General features: G+C 36.3%; 1 protein-coding gene across 9 annotated transcripts in view; it reads left to right on the top strand.

The window, feature by feature from the left end:
• Window positions 1-19,295, top strand: part of CNOT2 (CCR4-NOT transcription complex subunit 2) — a 111,736-nt gene that overhangs the window by 61,455 nt on the left and 30,986 nt on the right. For 7 of the 9 annotated variants that reach the window (XM_044756366.2, XM_044756369.2, XM_044756367.2 and 4 more), the window contains 2 exons: window positions 6,238-6,360; window positions 17,716-17,782. In XM_044756366.2, the coding sequence (XP_044612301.1) occupies window positions 6,238-6,360; window positions 17,716-17,782 (190 nt within the window). The remainder of the gene's footprint in view (window positions 1-6,237; window positions 6,361-17,715; window positions 17,783-19,295) is intronic. The other 2 variants (XM_070494722.1, XM_070494721.1) reach the window with 1 other exon arrangement.

The raw sequence follows: 19,295 nt of genomic DNA on the forward strand, positions 1-19,295 counted from the left end.
TTCCTTGGGTAATAAGTCTTTCTAGGTTGTAGTATATAATATTTGATATGGGAATATTCTAGTTCCATAGAATTTGGCTAGTCTCTCAGTGAAATTAGACCTGTCAGCTTAACCCTTCTAAAGGGCAATAATAAAAATATCAGATTTTTGTCTTCAGATATTGTGGCTTCTCATGATTGGCTTCAAACTTTGATTGGCTACATCTTGATAAAGACAGATAAATGTTAATGGCAGTTAGCAGTGATTTTTATTAATTAGTTTCTGTCTACTTGGTAGATAGCAGAGAACTTGTGTGTATATGTACGTCTACTGTTTGCTCACAGCAAATATGGAATTGGGAGGGGAAAAGTAAGCAAGAAGTCAAATTCTGTATTCAGCAATGAGAGTGAATTGGTATAATCTTCATTAGAGAAATGGGGTAAGAAAGAACACCCTCCCCCATGCCACCCCATATGACCTGTAGTTGGCCCTCTTTATCCTTTATAATACAAGATGAGTGCAAACTCTGTGGCTGGAAGTGAAAATTGTTGTCTATGAAGACGTGAAAAGTCTTTATACTTGCATGTTATGAAATGGTTGATTTTATGATGGGACACATACATCAGCATGTTAACAGTAAAAACTCCTGGCTACATTATAGAGAGAATCCACAAGAAAAATGTTGCCATTAGCGGTTTGTTCTTGTTTTAACCCAGTTTCTAGATGTTTCCTACATATTTAATGCTACAATGTGCATTTCAGGAGCTTGGAATGAAATTTAGGGTTTTGGTATAATCATCCTAATTCCTTGAAGGATTAAATTATGTTCAGTATATTTAGAAAGTACTTGAAAATATTCATTTGGAATTTGGAAACAGTAATTACTTTTTAATTGGTGTAATAGTGTTCTTTCTTTTTTAAAAAAAAAAAGATTTTATTTATTTTTTATTGTTCCTTCTCCCCAAAGACCCCACATTACATAGTTGTATATATTTTAGTTGTGGGTCTTTCTAGTTGTGGCATGTGGGACGCCACCTCAGCATGGCTTGATGAGTGGTGCCGTGTCTGCGCCCAGGATCTGAACCGGTGAACCCTGGGCCGACAAAGTGGAGCGTGCGCACTTAACTGCTACACCACCAGGCCAACCCCCATCACCTGGATTTCTACACTCTTGCCCTCTTAGCCTGCTGTTGAAGTCCAGCCTCTTTTTCCTCACCACCTTTCACTTTCCTTCCAGACACCCTCCCTGTTGGCTATATTGAAAGTTTTGTTGTCTTTTGTGGCTTTCACTTCTGAGCTTGTGAGCATGCTTTCTCTTATGCCAAAGTTTGATTCCACCTCCCACACTTCTACTTTTTTTTGATCATGACTTTGTTCAAACAGGACTTCCTTTATAATAAAATCTTTCTGTTTCCTGCAAAGTTAGATATTCCCTAGTTTGTGTTCCCAAAGCACCTGTACAGATTTTCATGTGGTGATTGTCTTTATTTACAGGTGAGTCTCCTAGCTAGACTGTGAGCTTGTTCAGGACTTGGGGCTGTTACTTTTTCAGCTTTTGTCTTCATTAGCACAATTTTTGGCATAGTTCATATAGTCGATCCTCAGCATGTTCATTGAAATGTGAAGGGAGACCAGTCAGGAGGCTGAAAAAAAACTAGCCCCGAGCTTACACTAAGATGATGATAGGAAGAATGGCAAAACAGATGTGAAAGCCACTGTGGAGAAAGGTTAGAAGAGGATGGATGTGCAGAACAAAGCAGGAGGTAGTAACCCAGAACACCAGATTTAAATGCTACTAATTTAGTTTATTAAATTGGACTCCTCAGGTAGAAATGTCCAGCAGCACTTTAAAATACTCTACTAGAAACCTGATTTGAGACTGGAGATAGATTTTGAAATCAGTCTACATTTGTTTGTATTGGGAAAAGGACCACTCTGCCACGGGATGCGTTTCTCTTCCCCGGGAATAGGATTCCATGCCTGGGCCAGCATTTGCCAGCATTATAGACAGTAAATGGTTTCAGAGTAAGTTGCTCTCCAGAGGCCTTGCTGAAGGAAATCTTTGTAGGATTAAATATTGTCCTGTCTTGGACAGGATCTGAGTCCGTTTTTCACTCTTTCCTATTTATCTTTATATATATGTCTATATATATAGAGAGATATATGTTTGTGTATATATATATTCACACAAACACAGAACACACACACACACACTTTCAAGTTTCACTTATAAAGAGTCCTAGTTCTGTTTCCCTGACCAATCAGGAAGCTCCGGGCCTTGCCTTTTGCTCCTCCTCTTTCCTAATTGCTATTCATCCCACCTAGATCAGGGCAACTTTTTCCCAGTCTTCTCTGAAGTTGTTGGTTAACGATTATCTCAAGTTTGGGGATTTGCAAGTTCTTTTTCTGTAGTAATTCTGATTTACTGCATTTGGCTTTGAAATATACTGTTTTTAAATGTTATACCTTAGGAATTCATAGGTAGTCCAGATTAAATAATGACATGTACTGGAGAAATCCAGCTTCCATGCTGCCTCTCAGGTAATTCTCCTCTCTTTACTGCTTCTTTTTTTTTTTTTTTTTTGTAAAGATTGGCACCTGAGCCACCAACTCTTGCCAATCTTCTTTTCTTTTTTTCTGCTTTTTCTCCCCAAATTGCCCTAGTACATAGTTGCGTATTTAGTTTTGGGTCCTTCTAGTTGTGGCATGTGGGATGCTGCCTCAGCATGGCCTGATGAGTGGTGCCATGTCCGCACCCAGGATCTGAACCGGCGAAACCCTGGGCCGCCCAAGTGGAGTGCGGGAGCTTAACCACTCGGCCATGGGGCTGGGCCCACTGCTTCATTTTGAGGCTAGTTCTTTGCTTTTGGTGGAGAGTGGGGCTGGGGGAGGGCACGGGCTGATAGAAAGCTAACCTGTATGTATACTTTCTGATTAGTTCTTGAGGAATCAAAGCAAAGGTGAAGTGTCTTGATTAAATGCTTTAGATCTGTGTTCAGAAAAGGCTTAAAGCCATTGCTTTGGGTACATACATGTTATATTCTCTCTTGATAAAATCTCAGTTTTTACTTTTTGTTATAACATCTGGTATGAGAGTCGAGAGAGAAGGTCGTCAGTTAACAAAAGTAGATGTAGGCCCTTGATGTGTTCACTTGAAAAAAGCTGACAAATCGTACACACCAAAGATTCTCATAAAGTTTATATGTAATGTAAAACAAAGTATGATTTTATTTTTGTTAGTTTTTAAAATTGCCATTTACCAACTTGACTTTAATTTATATGGCATAACCAGTGATTTCAGCATATTTCAATATAGTCTTGACAGATCCTCTTTGAAATTGATCAAAATTGATTTCTAGGTTCCTTTGATTCCTGCTTATTCTCTTCCAGGAGGTACTGTGAATACCTTACTCTTTCGTATCATCCATCCATCTGTCCATCTGTTAGTGTCACCTCTCCCTCCAAATTGATCTTTCGTCTGACCACTGTCACCCCTTCTCTCACCACCACTGTAGTGTGATCCTCTCTCACGAGCCCGTTACGCTGCCTCCACTCTCGTCCCCTCTTTTTGCCTATTCCCTGCAAGGTAACAACAGTCATAGAAGAAAATATATCTGCCAAATTATGTCACTCTTAAACTGCTTCCAAACCCTCTCTTGGCTTCCCAACTCACATAGAATAAAATGAAGTCCTTCAGGCCTGTAAGGCACTGTGTGGTCTGCCTCCCCCCCCCCCCCCCCCCCACCCCCAACCCCGTGTCTCTACCAAGTTCACGCCTTGAGCCTCACCCCTAAGGATCTTCTTGCTTCTTGGGTATGGAAGGCTCTTCCTGCAGGGCTTTGCCTGGTTGGTTCCCTGCCTTCTCTGCTTGATTGTTGTCTTCCTAGTTTCACCCTTCCTGGCTATTCTAAAATACTTTCTGACTCCATTCCGTCAGGGATAAAGGACAGGCCCTTTAAAATTAAATAAAACTGGCTTTTATGAAAACTTACTGTGTTGTCTTTTTTTTCATTTCCTTTCTGATTTTGCTGTGGATCAGAGAATTCTTTGTTTCGTTGCAGTACCCACCCCTGGACTGAGGCTTGTGTTTAGAGAGCAGAGTATTGCACTCTTACCGATCTTTTCTGCTGAAGTCACATGGGGATGAGTAGTATTTTCACTGATGTGTCATTTCTGCGTTGAAACGCACGAAACAAAGATGAAATTATGCATATTTGTGTGTTCTCTCTCTCTCTCTCTCTCTGTGGCACACATACACACACACACACAGTCAGTCTGGGAAGATCTGGTATTGATGGAAGAGAAACATGTCTGTTTCCCTTTGAGGCATTTCCTGTGTTTACTTTTGCTTTCAAAACAGTGAAACCTCTTTGTACAATATTAGCATGAAGTTTTTTATTCTATACAGTTAATTTCAATTTGGGGATCCTAGGAGTCTATAATTAGTCTTGAGGATGTATGTTGTACAAAAATTGTCCAAAAAAGAGTTTACTTTGTATCCGTTTGAGTCAATTTATTTGTGTAAAATTTGTTGAGATACTGTGGTACTCCCCTGAAATTTTATTGAATTCTGTAAGTTTCATGCCATTTTCCCATATATATCCTTTCTTAGAGTTAGAACTCAGTGGTAATGGTCCTTTAAAGAGAATTAAATGTATCCTTAACTTTTGCTTGCAAAACAAACTTCAAATCTCATATGCAATGTCTTAGTTTGAAGACTATAAAGTGCCTTTTTCCACTGTTACCTTTCTGAAATAAAATGCACTAAAAAACACGTCTTTTTCTTGTTAGGAACCACGTAGGGGGTTGGTGGATAGACATGTGGGATCTTAGTTCCTGAAATTACTTTCAGAATTCTAGAGTAGCTTTCATGAGATTCCCAGGGAGTCCACCACCCAGAGAAGATTAAATATATTCTAAAATATTATTAGAACCTTTAAAAATGCTTTTCTGTATTTCACACCTAAAGAGATTACTAGCCCAAAAACTTATAGCAAAGCAGTGGTTAAGGTGTCTTCAGACTATTGTTCATATTTAACTGAATAGCTTTTTCTCAGTCCTCGACAGGAAGAATAATTAAATAATTGAGTTTTTTTCAAATTTAACAGAAAATTTGATATAAATCAATTATTAAATAGTGTGGGTGCTTTCAACAGACTTGCGTGTAAAATTTGGCCTTTAAAGTCTGCAGTATATCAGTTACCATGTCTACTGATAAAGCATAGTAACTTATAATAGTGTTTCATTTTGAAATGCAAAGTAAAAGAAATTATTCTTTTCTTAAAATTGAAGAAAATACCTTTTTTCATAATGAGTCTACAAGACATGTCAAGTTTGATGTTTTTCTCCATAATTTTTGTGAAGAGATGTAGTCACCGTGTAGTCAGGTCTTTACAAGTCTCTCCTTTTATGACGTTAAAATTTACTTTGAACTACAAAATACTATTAGAGGGAAGACACATTGACCTTAAATAACCTCAATCAACTGATAGTTTTGGAAACTTTATCGAGACCACCTTAAGAAAAATAAATAAAAATTAGCACACATTTAGTAGTTGTTTTTCCTGGCGTGGGCTCAGAATTACTAGTGTTGGGTGTCGTAAATACTTAAAAAGCATAAGAGTAAATAAGCAGGTTACATAATGAAGATCATAAATTTACACCAGGATGATGAATGAAAGAATCCTACTGTTATATGAGTGGGTAGTTGTGGTTTGAGATAAGTTTCCAGTATGCTATTATACACTGACTCAAAAAATGCTATGTCTCAATAAATTTAGATTGTAAGTGAAGATGATAGGCTCTGGAAAACAGATAATTTAAAAAGTGGATGTAGTAATGACAGAGACACTAATGTTGAAGATGCATGTGAAGATTTTGAATAATTAATCCAAACTTAATTTTTAAAAAATCTTTGTATGGGAAAATTATATTTGGGGTTATTTTTCAAGAATGTGATATTTATTTCTTTTAAAGTAAGTGGAGTTATTGCATACATAAGGCTTTAAGTTTTTCCTCTTACTTGTAGGACCTGGAATTGTAAATATTTAATACTAGTATATTGTTGGTTTTTATTTTTACTAGTATATTGTTATAGTCAGATTTATGACTTTCTCACATGCCCATTAAATGCCTTTAGTTGATCTGTTTCTTCATCTTAACAATGTTCCCTTTATTGTCTGTTTTCCTCATGGGAGTAAGATAAAGCTTGATGTTTTCCAGAGTGTTACTCTTAATAAAAGTAATATTTTTGTTTAGGTGACAAACAGCATGTTTGGTGCTTCAAGAAAGAAGTTTGTAGAGGGAGTCGACAGTGACTACCATGACGAAAACATGTACTACAGCCAGTCGTCTGTGTTTCCACATCGGCCAGAGAAAGACGTAAGTAGATGTAAATGTAAATGCTCTAGGTGGAAGGCACACTGTCGTTACTCAGCTCCTCCTGGTCCTGAAAAGCAGGGCCTGAACTGCGGAGTGTGATCTGGGGGAGGGGACGATGTTTTAGGCACAGTGCTAGGCCCTGGGGACACAAAGATGCTGAGCTTGCATTCTAGTGGGGTGTAAAATGTCTATAATTCTAAAGTTGGGATGTGGTGTACTGCAGTAGGAAGTACGCAGAGACATGGGGTGAACTAGTATTACTTCCAGATCATCGATTGTTTTTTTTAATTTGTGAAGTTTTATTTTTATATTAAAACAAATACACATATGGAGTAGAAACCAGATTTGCACAGATTTAAAGATAGAATAGCAGGCTTCAGTGAAACGTTACCTTTGCTGGGTAATCTTCTGGCTGTAATCCTAAAACCTCGGAAAGGGCATCTCTCCTGTTGAGCTATAGGGATGCTCCAATAGAAAAGTTTCTGAAGAACTACATTCAAAACGTGGAAGATGCTATAGAGGTGTGAAGTCAGTGCTTTGGAAGACTGGTAGTTCAGTAATCCCACTTGGAATGAAAGGATTTAGGGCGCAGCCAAGTCATAGATAACAGATTGATAAAATAATTTTAAAAAAGTTCAATTGTTATTTTCAAATTCTAGTAAGCTACTTAAATTATACACTATAGAGAGTACTCAAACAAGTTGCATTCTTGTCCTTTGTACCTGCCGAACTTTCTTCTCCTTTCAAACCTTTATAAACTTGGTATTCTTAATTTCCTTGTGGTATATAACAGTCAACTCTAGTTATTAACCTAATGAGATTCTTACTGATGCTTAAAACACTTACAAAATGCTAAGATATGTAACAGATGCTCTCAATTTTCATTAAAGTGATCATTAGTAAAGCACTTCTGTCTCTCTTAGAATTTCACAAATTAATTTAACCTAGGTTTAAATTAGGATTTTGGTAGTGGTGTTTTTTTCCCTTCCCTGTTTTGGTGTTATTCTCCTTTATTTTTATTTGAAAAATTGTGTCATTTTTATAACGAAGTATCAGTTGCATTATTAGCACTCTTTTCAAATTATGTGTCTGGTGGCTTTTTAAGTAATTAGTGAGCAGTTTAATAGCTCATAGAATAATGTCATCTGATTCATTTTCTGTCATCTTACTGCCCTTCTAGCTATTTATGTGATGTAAATTACAAGTGAATTATTTTTTACATAAGTTTCTATGTTTAAGTGTTGATCTTGTTAAAGAATTTGGGATGTCTTTCTGGTAGCATCACTGCAGAAACTATAAAACTAGTCCGTGTGTGTGATACCTGATTGTATAGTGCAAGTTCAGTTTGGTGGGAAAATGATAGTGAAATGCTACTTATTCATGAGAAGCATTCATTCTGATTGGGAAGATATGATGCTTTCCACACTGAATCTGAAGTAAAGTATTCAGAGAATGAATGACAGAGATGTCTGTCTCCTAGAGAGCAGGGTACTATGTGTCAGCGTGCTTTAGCAGGAATCATTCCATGTACTCACGTCCTCACATGTGCTGGCTACCAGTTCACTTTAGTCGTTTGTCACAGAGCTAAGAGGACGGTTTGCATCACAAAGCTGTTTTTTCTTAAGTTAATTAAGAAGGTAATAAGACATAGGGATTAAGAATTTGGGCTCTAAAGCAGTACAGATGTCTGTTTGGATCTTGGCTTTGCCCGTTAGCAAGAACTTCTCCAAGTCTCAGTTTTCTTTTCTTAACAATGTGGAATAATAATAGAGTAGCTACTTAGAAATTTCTGCTGTTCCCGATACTTTTTTTTAAATCACAAAATAGCACAGAAAATATGCTTGGAGGAGAAGAAAAATTATTCATTATGTTGCATGTCAGGAATAATTTACTGCTCAAATTTTGATTTTATACTTTAATTATTTTCATTTTTAAAATAATATTATTTAAATCTCTGGGACATATTAACATATTCTCCACTAGAAAGTTTGTACCAATTTTTCTTCTCATCAGCACTCTTCCTGCCCTTGAGAATACCAACTAGTAGCTCTAAGCCTTTGCCAATAGACAAAAGCAGCTTATTGTTTTAACATACGCTAAAACATTGCTAAATTTACACACACACACACACACGGTGCTGTGTCTTTTCCATGTGATTATTGGCCATTTTTATTTCTTCCTTTGTGGATTACCTATTTTTATGCCATTTTCGATTTCTCTATTGAGACAAGTCTTGTTTAAAAGTTTTTCATATATTAAGATGAATAATCTCTTGTCATTTGTTGCAAATATTTCCCAGTTTTTTCCTTTAGTTTAGTTTATGGGGGTTTTTTAATATAAAAATATTTATTATTTTTATTGAATTTGACTCATCAGTCTTTTTTTTTTTTATGGTTTCTGGTATTGAGATCATACTTAGAAAGACTTCTCCCAGCTACTTTCTTCTAGCACTTTTGTGCGTCGTTCTTCACGTATAACTGTGTCCGTAGAAATGTATTTTGCTTGTGAATTTTATACTCCAAATTCTCCGCCAAATACTCCCCCCCCCAAGATTATCCAGTTTCCCCAACACCGTTTATAATTGAAATCACAGGTCATAAAACTTCCATAGTGGACCAGATAGTAAATATTTTTGGCTTTGTGGCCCAAGAAACTAAATCAAGGATATTATCTAGGTATTTATGTAAGCATTTGAGATATAAGCAGACATTCTTAGTTCATGCCCCCTGCAAAGACAAGCAGTGTGCTGAGTTTGGCCTTCGGGCAGTAACTTGCCCACCCCTGAGTTTAGAGCATCATTTATGGCTAATTGAAATCCTCCCTTAATATATACTAATGTCTGATGTATTCTTGGGCCTGTTTCTAAACTGTTTTATTCTGTTTATCATATTGATTCTATGGCAGAACTACAGCATAGTTGAACTGCCATAGCTTTATAGTCAATTTTCACATCTTAGTCAGGTAAGGTCTCTCACATCCTTCTTTAAAAATGTTTTTGACTATTGTACATGTATACCGGTATTTACCTTCTTTCAGAAGATTATGTCTCTCTTTTATTCCTGTTGTTCTTTATGTCTTTAGTAAGTAGGGTTTTATGATTGCCATTTTCATTACGTTTTTCTGATTGGTTTTTACTGATATATTGAATAGTTTGTGTGTATGTATTTATTTTATAACCAGCTACCTTACAGGGCTTTTTTATTAGCTTTTGTTGATTAGGAATGTGGGCTCTGGAAATCCTGCCATTTGAGTTTATATCACAGCCACGTGATTTACCAGCTCTTTACTGGTACATGACCCATGGGTGGTTATAAAGATTGGATGAGTAAATGTATTCAAAATTTTTAGAAGACCAGATAGTAAATATTAAATAAATGTTGCTATTAATATGAGTAATAATAATATTATTATTCCATTTGATTCTCTTGGGTTTTTTTAGGTAGTTATGTTTATCATCTGCAAATAATGATTATTTTTGTCCTTTATAAAAGTTTTGAAGAGAAAAATTTTAAACATACGAAATAAATGACTGGGATAATTTTGTAGTTTTTCTCTCTGGGAACAGTGAGAAAATAATTTTAAAGTGTAATTTATGATAAAGGAAAATGGGCCAGTAGAGTGAATCTTGAAACCAACTATCAAAAAATAAGCCCCCACTTCAGCCAGTTCCCTGATTTACCTTGTCCACAGAAGGTGGAATGTGAGTGTTTCTTGGTCGTATGCGTGGTTGCAGAAGTGTTGGGGAACTGCTCTCTGTGGGATTGTGTGCTGATTAAATTGTGAGTGATTCTTTAGGGCTACTTCTTATTTTCCAAGTCCTTTGATTTCAAGAGATGCCTGCACATTTTCATGTCTTTCTGTAGAATGCTAAATTGGTTATTCTGAGGTATAAAATTAGTTTTATAAATATTACGGATATGCTACTTAAGTTTTTGACAAGGTTAAATAAATCATAGCAGATATGGGCTTGATTTACTTTTTCTTGTACTTATTTTCTTTTTGGAGACCTTATAGAAAAGGAAAAGCATTTGTATAAGACATGTAGTAGACTACTCTTTGGGAGTAATAGTAACCTAAGCAACTTTTAGTATGTTTGTATTTTAATTACTAACATGTTTTCTAGTCCTATGAGTCTTTGTGCACTCATTTGATGATTCTTAAGCATAATCATTTTAGAAGTACAAACTTGTAGGAACCTATTTTCCCTTGTTTTAATATATTCTGTAGAAACATGAAATGTGACACCTATTCCTTACTTTTAAAAAATTCTTAAAAGTGGTAAGAGTAGGCTACTTCCCTGTTTTGACAACCAACCACCATTTTGAACTCATACCTAGCTTTTGTACTTGTGTTAGCCTACAGGAATTATGCAACTAGAATTGTCCTCAGGGCAATTAATTGTACTTTGCTAAGACCTAATATAAATCAGAGTACCTTCTATCATCACCGTTATTGCTGTCATCCTCATGATCAGTATTTAACTACATGCTGGAGTCATGCTGGCTGACTCCAGCTCATTGAAGTCATTTCTGTCCCAGTATCATGCCGCTTTCTTTTTTCAGTTCTTGACTGGTTATCTCTCTCACTGCATCCAGGTATCTTCTAAAATATCTTAACCTGAGAAGCTTTTTCTTTGATCACTCTTCTCCTGAGTAGCCTTGTATGCACCCATCAGTACTACTCCCAGTATCTTTCTGAATTCTTTCTTGCATTTTAACAGTTGTAGCACCTGTCTCTACCTGAAAGTATGTATTAACTCTTGTTATCCTGTCTACTCCACTAGAATTTAAGTTTAACAAGGGCTAAGACTTTGCCTGTTTAGTTCACTGCTGTGTTCTTAGAGTCTATAACAATGTATAGGAGATAGTGGGCTCTCAGTGAGTCTTTGTTAAAGAAAGAGAGGGAATGGAGTTGATGTTTAAAAATAACAAAATTCACATTATTTGCAGATGATATTTTTCTTAAAAACTCAAAAATCACCTTTAAAACCTTATTATTTTATTCTACTGAGATATAATAGTTTGTAAGATTGTGAGATTCCAGTTGTACGTTATTGTTTGTCAGTCACCATGTATACGTGCCCCTTTACCCCTTAACACCCCTGTGCCCTCTTCCCCTCTGGTAACCACTAATCTGTTCTCTTTGTCCATGTGTTTCTTTATCTTCCACGTGTGAGTGAAATCATGTGGCGTTTGTCTTTCTCTGTCTGGCTTATTTTGCTGAGCATAATACCCTCAAGGTACCCTCAAGGTCCATCCGTGTTGTTGCAAATGGGACGATAAAATCATCTTTAAAACTTTTAATAGAAAATATGAATATATAGATGTGTCAGATATTTATATGACAGTGGCAACCTGATAGAATTAAATATAAATGAATCAGACTATACTCTAAAGAAATTAGAATTAAATGTTAAATTGTTTGAAGGGAATGTTCTAAAACCTCTTAATTTCATTGATACTCACGTGACCTTCAAACTCAGTATTTTCAAGATAAAAGCCTGTTTATAAAAGGGAGTTAAAATGATATACTTACAAGATATATCAAATTTTCATTTATCTACAAAAATAATTACAAAATATTTAATCTCAATAATAACAATAAAAATTCATAGTCAGAAAATACCATTTTGTTCCTATCATACTAGCAAAGAGTTTTTTCTAGTGGAAGACTAATCAGTGTCTGAGAGGGAGCATTGAAGTGATTGCTGGGAAAGTGTAATTAAGGGACAGACTTTGTGAAAACAGTTTAGCAATGCATATTAAGAACCTTTAAAAATGTAACCATTCCTTGAATCAGTCATATACCTTTCTGTAAATTTGAGCTTTGGCTCAAACCTAAAATTCACCCATTGCAATACAAACTTGTTCATCGCCATGCTTTTTAAGTGAAGAATTTGAATGTTACATGTTCAATAGGAATTAATTACATTAACTATTTCAGCATATGTTACACTTTTTAAAAATGTTTTTGAAGACTTGATGGTTTAATCAAAATTACTTAAAATACCTAGTGAACTCATAATTTGTTGTTAGTTATCTCTTTCATAAGCTGCCAGGTCCTGTGACTTGGTGACTTTTTTTCTGCCTTCTCCCTCCCTTGTCCCTGTCTTCTTTTGGTCTTTTTAATGTATTATCTTCTTATAGTCTCTCTTTTTGTACCTATTTGCTAGATTTCGTTCTGACTTCAGTGCTTTCATTTTTTTAACCATACTGTATTTAATTTTAAAATGTTCTTCAGATTCTGTCTAGACTAGAACTTCCTTTCCTTGTGTTTTTCTGTTTGTAGATATGATAGAGTGATATTTCTTTATTGTTTTTGTCCTGGGATAATAACAGAATGCTAGGAATTATGTTATCACTGTACCTTTAAGTATATTGTAAAATGAAATTTTTTTTTCCTTCTTCTTCTCCCCAAAGTCCCCCAGTACATAGTTTTATATTCTGGTTGTGAGTGCCTCTGGTTGTGCCATGTGGGATGTCGCCTCAGCATGGCTTGATGAACAGTGCCATGTCCGTGCCCAGGATTTGAACTGGCGAAACCGTGGGCTGCTGAAGCGGAGCACATGAACTTAACCACTTGGCCAAGGGGTAGCCCCCGTACAATGAACTTTGGAAGAACTTTTTAAAACTTCTTTCTTTCTTTTTTTCTTTCCTTTTTTTTTTTTTTTGCTGAGGAAGATTCTTCCTGAGCCAACATCTGTTGCCTGTTGCCTGTCTTCCTCTTTTTGTATGTGGGTTGCCGCCACAGCGTGACAGTGACAAACAAGTGGTGTAGTTCCATGTCTGGGAACCAGACCTACGCTGCTGAAGCAGAGCGTACTGAACTTAGTCCTAGGCCATGGGGCCAGCCCTTACTTCATTTTTTAATTGCTTTCGTGGTCAGGGAATTTGTATTTAACAAAACTTTGTTGCATTTTGAAGTCATTTGTTCTTACGTAGAAAATAATTTCTTGACCAATCTGATTTTAATGTTTCTTAATAGGTTTTGTGATTGAAGGTACATTTATTGGTGGGAATGATTGTGAGAGGCGATCACTATTAAGAAGCATGAGGAGAATAGAATATTTAACACTTCTCTGCTGTTATGGATTGCTGGCAGGAGCCAGATTTGCCTATTATTTTCAAATACACTTTTTTTTAAGCAAAAATTTTTTAGACTTTTTTGGTCATGGGTTTCAGAGTTGTATTTAGTAACAGTGGAAATAGTTTTAAAAACACAGTTTCTTTCTTTCTTTCTTTCTTTTTTGTTTTGAGGAAGATTAGTCCTGAGCTAACATCTGCTGCCAATCCTCCTCTTTTTGCTGAGGAAGACTGGCCCTGAGCTAACATCCCTGCCCATCTTCCTCTACTTTATATGTGGGACGCCTACCACAGTGTGGCTTGCCAAGCGGTGCCTTGTTCCCACCCGGTATCCAAACTGGAGAATCCCAGGCTGTCAAAGCAGAACGTCCAAACTTAACTGCTGCGCCACGGGGCTGGCCCCTAAAAACGAGTTTGTAATTTATTGATTTTCTTGATGTTCTGTATATTAAACAAAAGATAAAGGGGCTCTTTGTTAGGTCAGGGAAGTTACTTGCATCACTTTGCTGCTTTAGTTACTTTCTGACCTTTAGTGTCGTTGTTCGACTGCAGTGCGTGTTACAGACTCAGAGCCATGAGGAAGAGTCTAACGGTTACCATGGCTTTGGACTGGGAACACAGCAACCTGCTTGTTGGTTTCCTGTTCTACTAATTATGTGACATCCAATCTTTTTCTACCCTTTGCCCCTCTAAGGACACAAGTTGTACTCCTTATTTTACCTGGGATTTGTGATGATAAACTTCTTTCTTAGCTTCTCAGGCAAACATATAACTAAAAACATATAAATTTAGGGTGCTAGTCAACAAATTCCTCAAAGGCTGAGTGCCCTCTGACTGTTGTTAATAAGAGTCCTGCATGGGGAAGGTTAGATTATTAACAGCTGCTGCTGCCGTTTATTGAGCACCTGCTGTGTGCTGCATCTTACCTCATTTAATCTTCTCTTCAGCTCTGTGAGGTAGGTCGTGTCATTTCCATCGTACAGGAAGGAAACAGTGCCTCTGGTGTCCCATGGGTAAGTGGAAGAACCAGGATTCAAACACCCAGAGTTTTTTTGACTCCCAAACTGGGCTCTTTCCACTTACGCTGCATACCCTACTGTAATGTGTCGTTGATCCATATTTCTGTATTTTTCTAAGAAGTTTACCTTCACATTATTAACTTCCAGCATTTAAAAAATATATAAATTTTCTGTTGTCTGTTAAATGTAGTTATGCTCTGCCAGCGTGCATTTCTTGTGCATTTTCTTTGCCCTCACATGTAGCATTTCTGCCTACTGACATTCCTTCATTGTGTGTGAGATCCATTTTCAGCACTGATAGATTCCATGAGGCATGGTTTCAGAGTTTAAAAATACAGTCATGCGCCGCATAATGACATTTTGGTCAGTGACAGACCGCTTATGCGATCGTGGTCCCGTTAGTACCATAGAGCCTAGGTGTGTAGTGGGCTGTACCATCTAGGGTTGTGTAAGTGCACTCTCTGATGTTCATGCAATGACAAAATCACGCGACAATGCATTTCTCAGAATTTGTCCCCGTCGTTAAGCGACACATGACTGTAAATGCCATTAGGGATTGATATCATAAGAAATTATGTATTTGCATTTTTGACACATTTTGAGGCAGCCATTTTAACATCTGTTTATGTAAAAGATCAATGCTTATTTTACATGGATGTTTTGAAGATTATAAACTCTTAAATTTAACATTAAGCTGCTTTCATATTCCTGTAAAACTGTTTCCTAACCTGCTTCGTGTACTCACACATAGAGAAAATGACGCTGTTTAATATGTCACACTGGTAAGTGGGTCATCTTACTGCTCTTGGTCTCCAGTACTAGGACTGGGGAGTCATCCTTCTCTACTTCATGCTGCGCCCCCTCCCTCCTTGACCTCCACTGCTGACGTCTTGGCACACTGGTGGCTCCTTTGTCGATGTGTAACCTTTGTGAGGAAGGAGACAGAAATGTGGTCTTTGGAGTTATGTATTCACTCACATATAAATTTCTGGGAAAAGTAAAATTTTAAGTAGTCCATTCTAAAAATCTTCATGTTATGGATCATTCTAAGTCATGCATTCATGTTGACCAACGTCTTATATTTGAAGGCTTTGGAAAGAACTGTACTCTTATTTTTCATTTATAGCTTTAATGACAAAATCATGCTTCTTAAGCATTTTATATGAACTTTTTACCTTTTTGTCACCAACTAAAGCTTCATTATATATTAAAGATTTTCTATGAATTTATTCTTGCAATTTGGAAATGAACCTTTAATATACTTGAAGTATTTCCAGTTATGTGGTGACAGTAAAGGCGTTGTGCCTAATGAAGAACTTGATCAGGCGTAAAATCTGTGTTCTTTCAGTTTAATTATTTAGATTGCATACCCTCTGGGTTTGAGAAGTAATATTTATAAGGTTTGGTGCTTTTTTTAGGAAATTTGTTACTATATTTAAATACTCCTGTTTTGAGAGTAGTATGTAGCTTGTCCCTACCTCAGAAGAGGTCTGATGTGTATTATTAGTTTAAAACTACTGTTGTATAAAAATTTTTCTGAATTTTGGAATAATTAAAACAACTCAGAATTTTGACATGAAAATAGCATGAAATGTGTATTGTAAAACCTCTGTTTAAATATTTCTCCTCCTGGTTTTCCTCCTGTGGTCAATGTCAGCACACTTCTTCACTGGAAACTGCACAGTGGCCTCTCATGGTTCCCTGTCTGCTGATTCTCTACCCGCCTCCTTTTCCCCATTCTTAGCTGTTACAGCAAGACATCAAGTGCCCTTGCTTCTGCCGCCAGAGTGCCTCTCTGTAGTCCCAGCTCAGCAGTTCTAGTTAGTATCTCACCCTCTCCATCCAGTTTTGTTAAAGGAATTGTCTCTCCAAAGCACAACTTGATCATGTCATTTCCTTGCTTAATCTTTTTTTCCTCTTTATTGCCATAGTGGGTAGGCCTTTTTGTAGGACATTTAAGAAGACCCTTTGCAGTCTGGCCCATTTTTCTCTGCCCCAGTGGGCACAGGAGTGAGTCTCACCTCCTTTCCCTAAGTCCCCTCTTATCCACTCACTCATGTTTCTTGTTGCATTTGTATTCTAACCATCTCACTAACTTTGGTCACACCTATATTCACAGCGTGGTCTCAGCCTGGGAGACCCCTCAGCTGTACCCATAGCAGGTGTTACCCTCTGCCAGTATTCCTGTTAGCTCACCCTTGTTTAGAAGTGTCTTCCTCTGATGACACTTTGTCCTTCCTTTGGAGTACCTACTACTTTGTGCCCTCGAATATAACTAGTTGTGCAATTCGTTCTCTTCTTCCACTACATTATAACCCTCTTGATGACATGGCCTGTGTCTTATCTAATTAACGTGTTTTGATGGTTGCAGAATATAAGGCAGGGAATGCACAGACATGCACTTTCAATACATACACATTTTCATGTACTCAGCTTGAATATCTACTTTGTGTACAGCACTGTCACATTCAGTGCCAGTCTCTTTGAGGAAATAGAAATGAATATAACATGTTCCGTGAATATAACATGCCTTCAGAGAATTTAATTCTAGGGTAAAAAAAAGATGTTGATGCAATAAATTGAAAGGCATTGTCCACAGGTGCCATGAAATTCACATCACTCACTAACAAACTGTACGTTATATGCCATGTCTGTGTATTTTTGTAAGTGTTTTCGACTTGTCCTTTGGTGTTGTGTCATCTCTCTGTTACATGGTTGTGTGTATGTTTCTTAGATTTTTCTGCCCAATTTATACACATCAATTATATGTATATTCAAAGTCAGGAACTATTCTTACAAAATACAACACTTTTCTATTTAGGTAATTTTATTTTGAATTTTAGTAAACTAAGTTTAGAAGTTAGCTTAATAGATTATCTAAGAATCAAGTAATTTCACTTATAAATTTATAGAGGCTGACTTTTTGAGATACTCTCCATGTTTTTGTTAGCCTAGTTTGTTTTTTTTTTAAATGAAATAATGGTGCTGCTATAGTTTCATTTAGAGTAACTTGGGGAAAAAAACCTTTTGTAGTAATCAAAAGTTAATTTTATTTGCAGAGTTTGATTTCATCCAATTGTGATATTCTCTTAAGAAACGTGGAATTTATTATGTGTTGTTTTATGTTTTTCTGAAGAATGAGAAATGTGGGTTTAACTCTCACATATTATGGTATATTGTATATAGATTTGTAAAGTGTAAATGCAATGCTCTGTGTACTTTTTTATGCTCTAATATAATTAATTTGTTTCTAGATGCTGGCATCACCATCTACATCAGGTCAGCTGTCTCAGTTTGGGGCAAGTTTATACGGGCAACAAAGTAAGAATTTTGTATTTATTCTGGGATACTTTATTTAAGGAAAAAAATAACTACCAAATAAAGAACAACCAATGCTGCCCTCGTGGGTTTATTCTAGGGTTTGAAAGGAAAGATCGTTTAATTTTCAGTTTTCCTTATTTTACTTATATAGCAATACTTCATTATTTCAGAGCTTTCTAATTCAAAATTTGTTATTTAGATACAGGATAGATTGAAATCTATTTCTATATCTTTTGTATCTGTATGTTCCTTCATAGTAGTTTTGAAGAAGAATTTGCTAAACAAATTAAAAATAGACATCCTCTGTGTTTTCAATTAGAGGAAGTTAAAGAGTTTTTGTTTGGTCAGTTGAGTAGGTGTTTTGTGGTTTGTGTCTTTTGGCCTTTTTGTTAACGTAAGCCCATTACTTAACATTCCGTGAAATGTTCTCTTTGTTTAGCAAATATTTCTTCTTTTACTTTAGCTCGATCTCGGTATAGAATCTATGTTTTTGACTAACAGTCCAGTGCTTTTTCCATGTACAGGTTTTTATTTCTTTGTAAATGTCGTGACACTTTCATAGCACTCAGCACAGAGCCCGGCGCATAGTAAGCGCTCAATAAATGTCAGCTGTTATTATCACATGAAATTCTTATAAAACTAAAGTACTGAGTCTTCTAGTTTTTCAAATTAATTTCCCAAACCGTTATAGATTAGTAAGATTTTATTGTCTCTGTTAGTGTCAGAGACTGCCAATCTCTTGTCTCTGGTAATGGGAGGGGAGAGTCAGAAGGGCTGTAAGTTCCTAGCAAAGATTACGCAATCATCACGTAACTGGAGGAGACAGTCTGATGACCGAGCATCTTAACCAGCTTCAAATTAAAATCAGTTACTTGATTTGGAACTCTTTCCCAGTATAATAAAAGGCAAAGTTTTGATATATATCAGAATAGTTTATAATACCACTTCACCCTTCAGATTGATTTTGAAGTTTAGTAGGGGGAAGAAACTTACTTTGTTAGACAAATATGGTTTCTATCTGCGTTTTTCTCTCAATCTCTTGTGGCCTTCCTCTTTTGCTATGGAAAATGATTTCCTTAATACAGAAGTATTAAATAAATAGATATTAGCAGTTTTCCTCTAGTTAAGTGGAAAACATATTTTAAAAGTTTATTACATAAAAAGGTGTTCCTTATTTATCCACAAATGTTGATCCTCGTTGTTGAGGGAATATTTTTAGCTAGTAATTTGTTTCATTTAGCCTGTGTTTTATTGTGAAACCTGTGACTTTCACCTTTCTGGTAACCGTTACCATGGAAATAGTAGTTATTTTAAGGCTACCCTTTATTTCTGTAGAGTAACTGCAAAGAACTTACTTTGTTTTGTTTTGGTTTGGTTTTTTAAGCTCACAATTTATCACAGCAGAAAGTAGACATGGAATGGAGAAGAATTATATTTGAGAAGCTAAGGCATGGAATGAAGGAGATGGCAATTATTTTACAATGTAATACCAGCTATATGGACTTTAAAAATC

The sequence above is a fragment of the Equus asinus genome, chromosome 22 (genome assembly GCF_041296235.1).
Source record: "Equus asinus isolate D_3611 breed Donkey chromosome 22, EquAss-T2T_v2, whole genome shotgun sequence".
In the NCBI taxonomy this organism is placed as follows: Eukaryota; Metazoa; Chordata; class Mammalia; order Perissodactyla; family Equidae; genus Equus; species Equus asinus.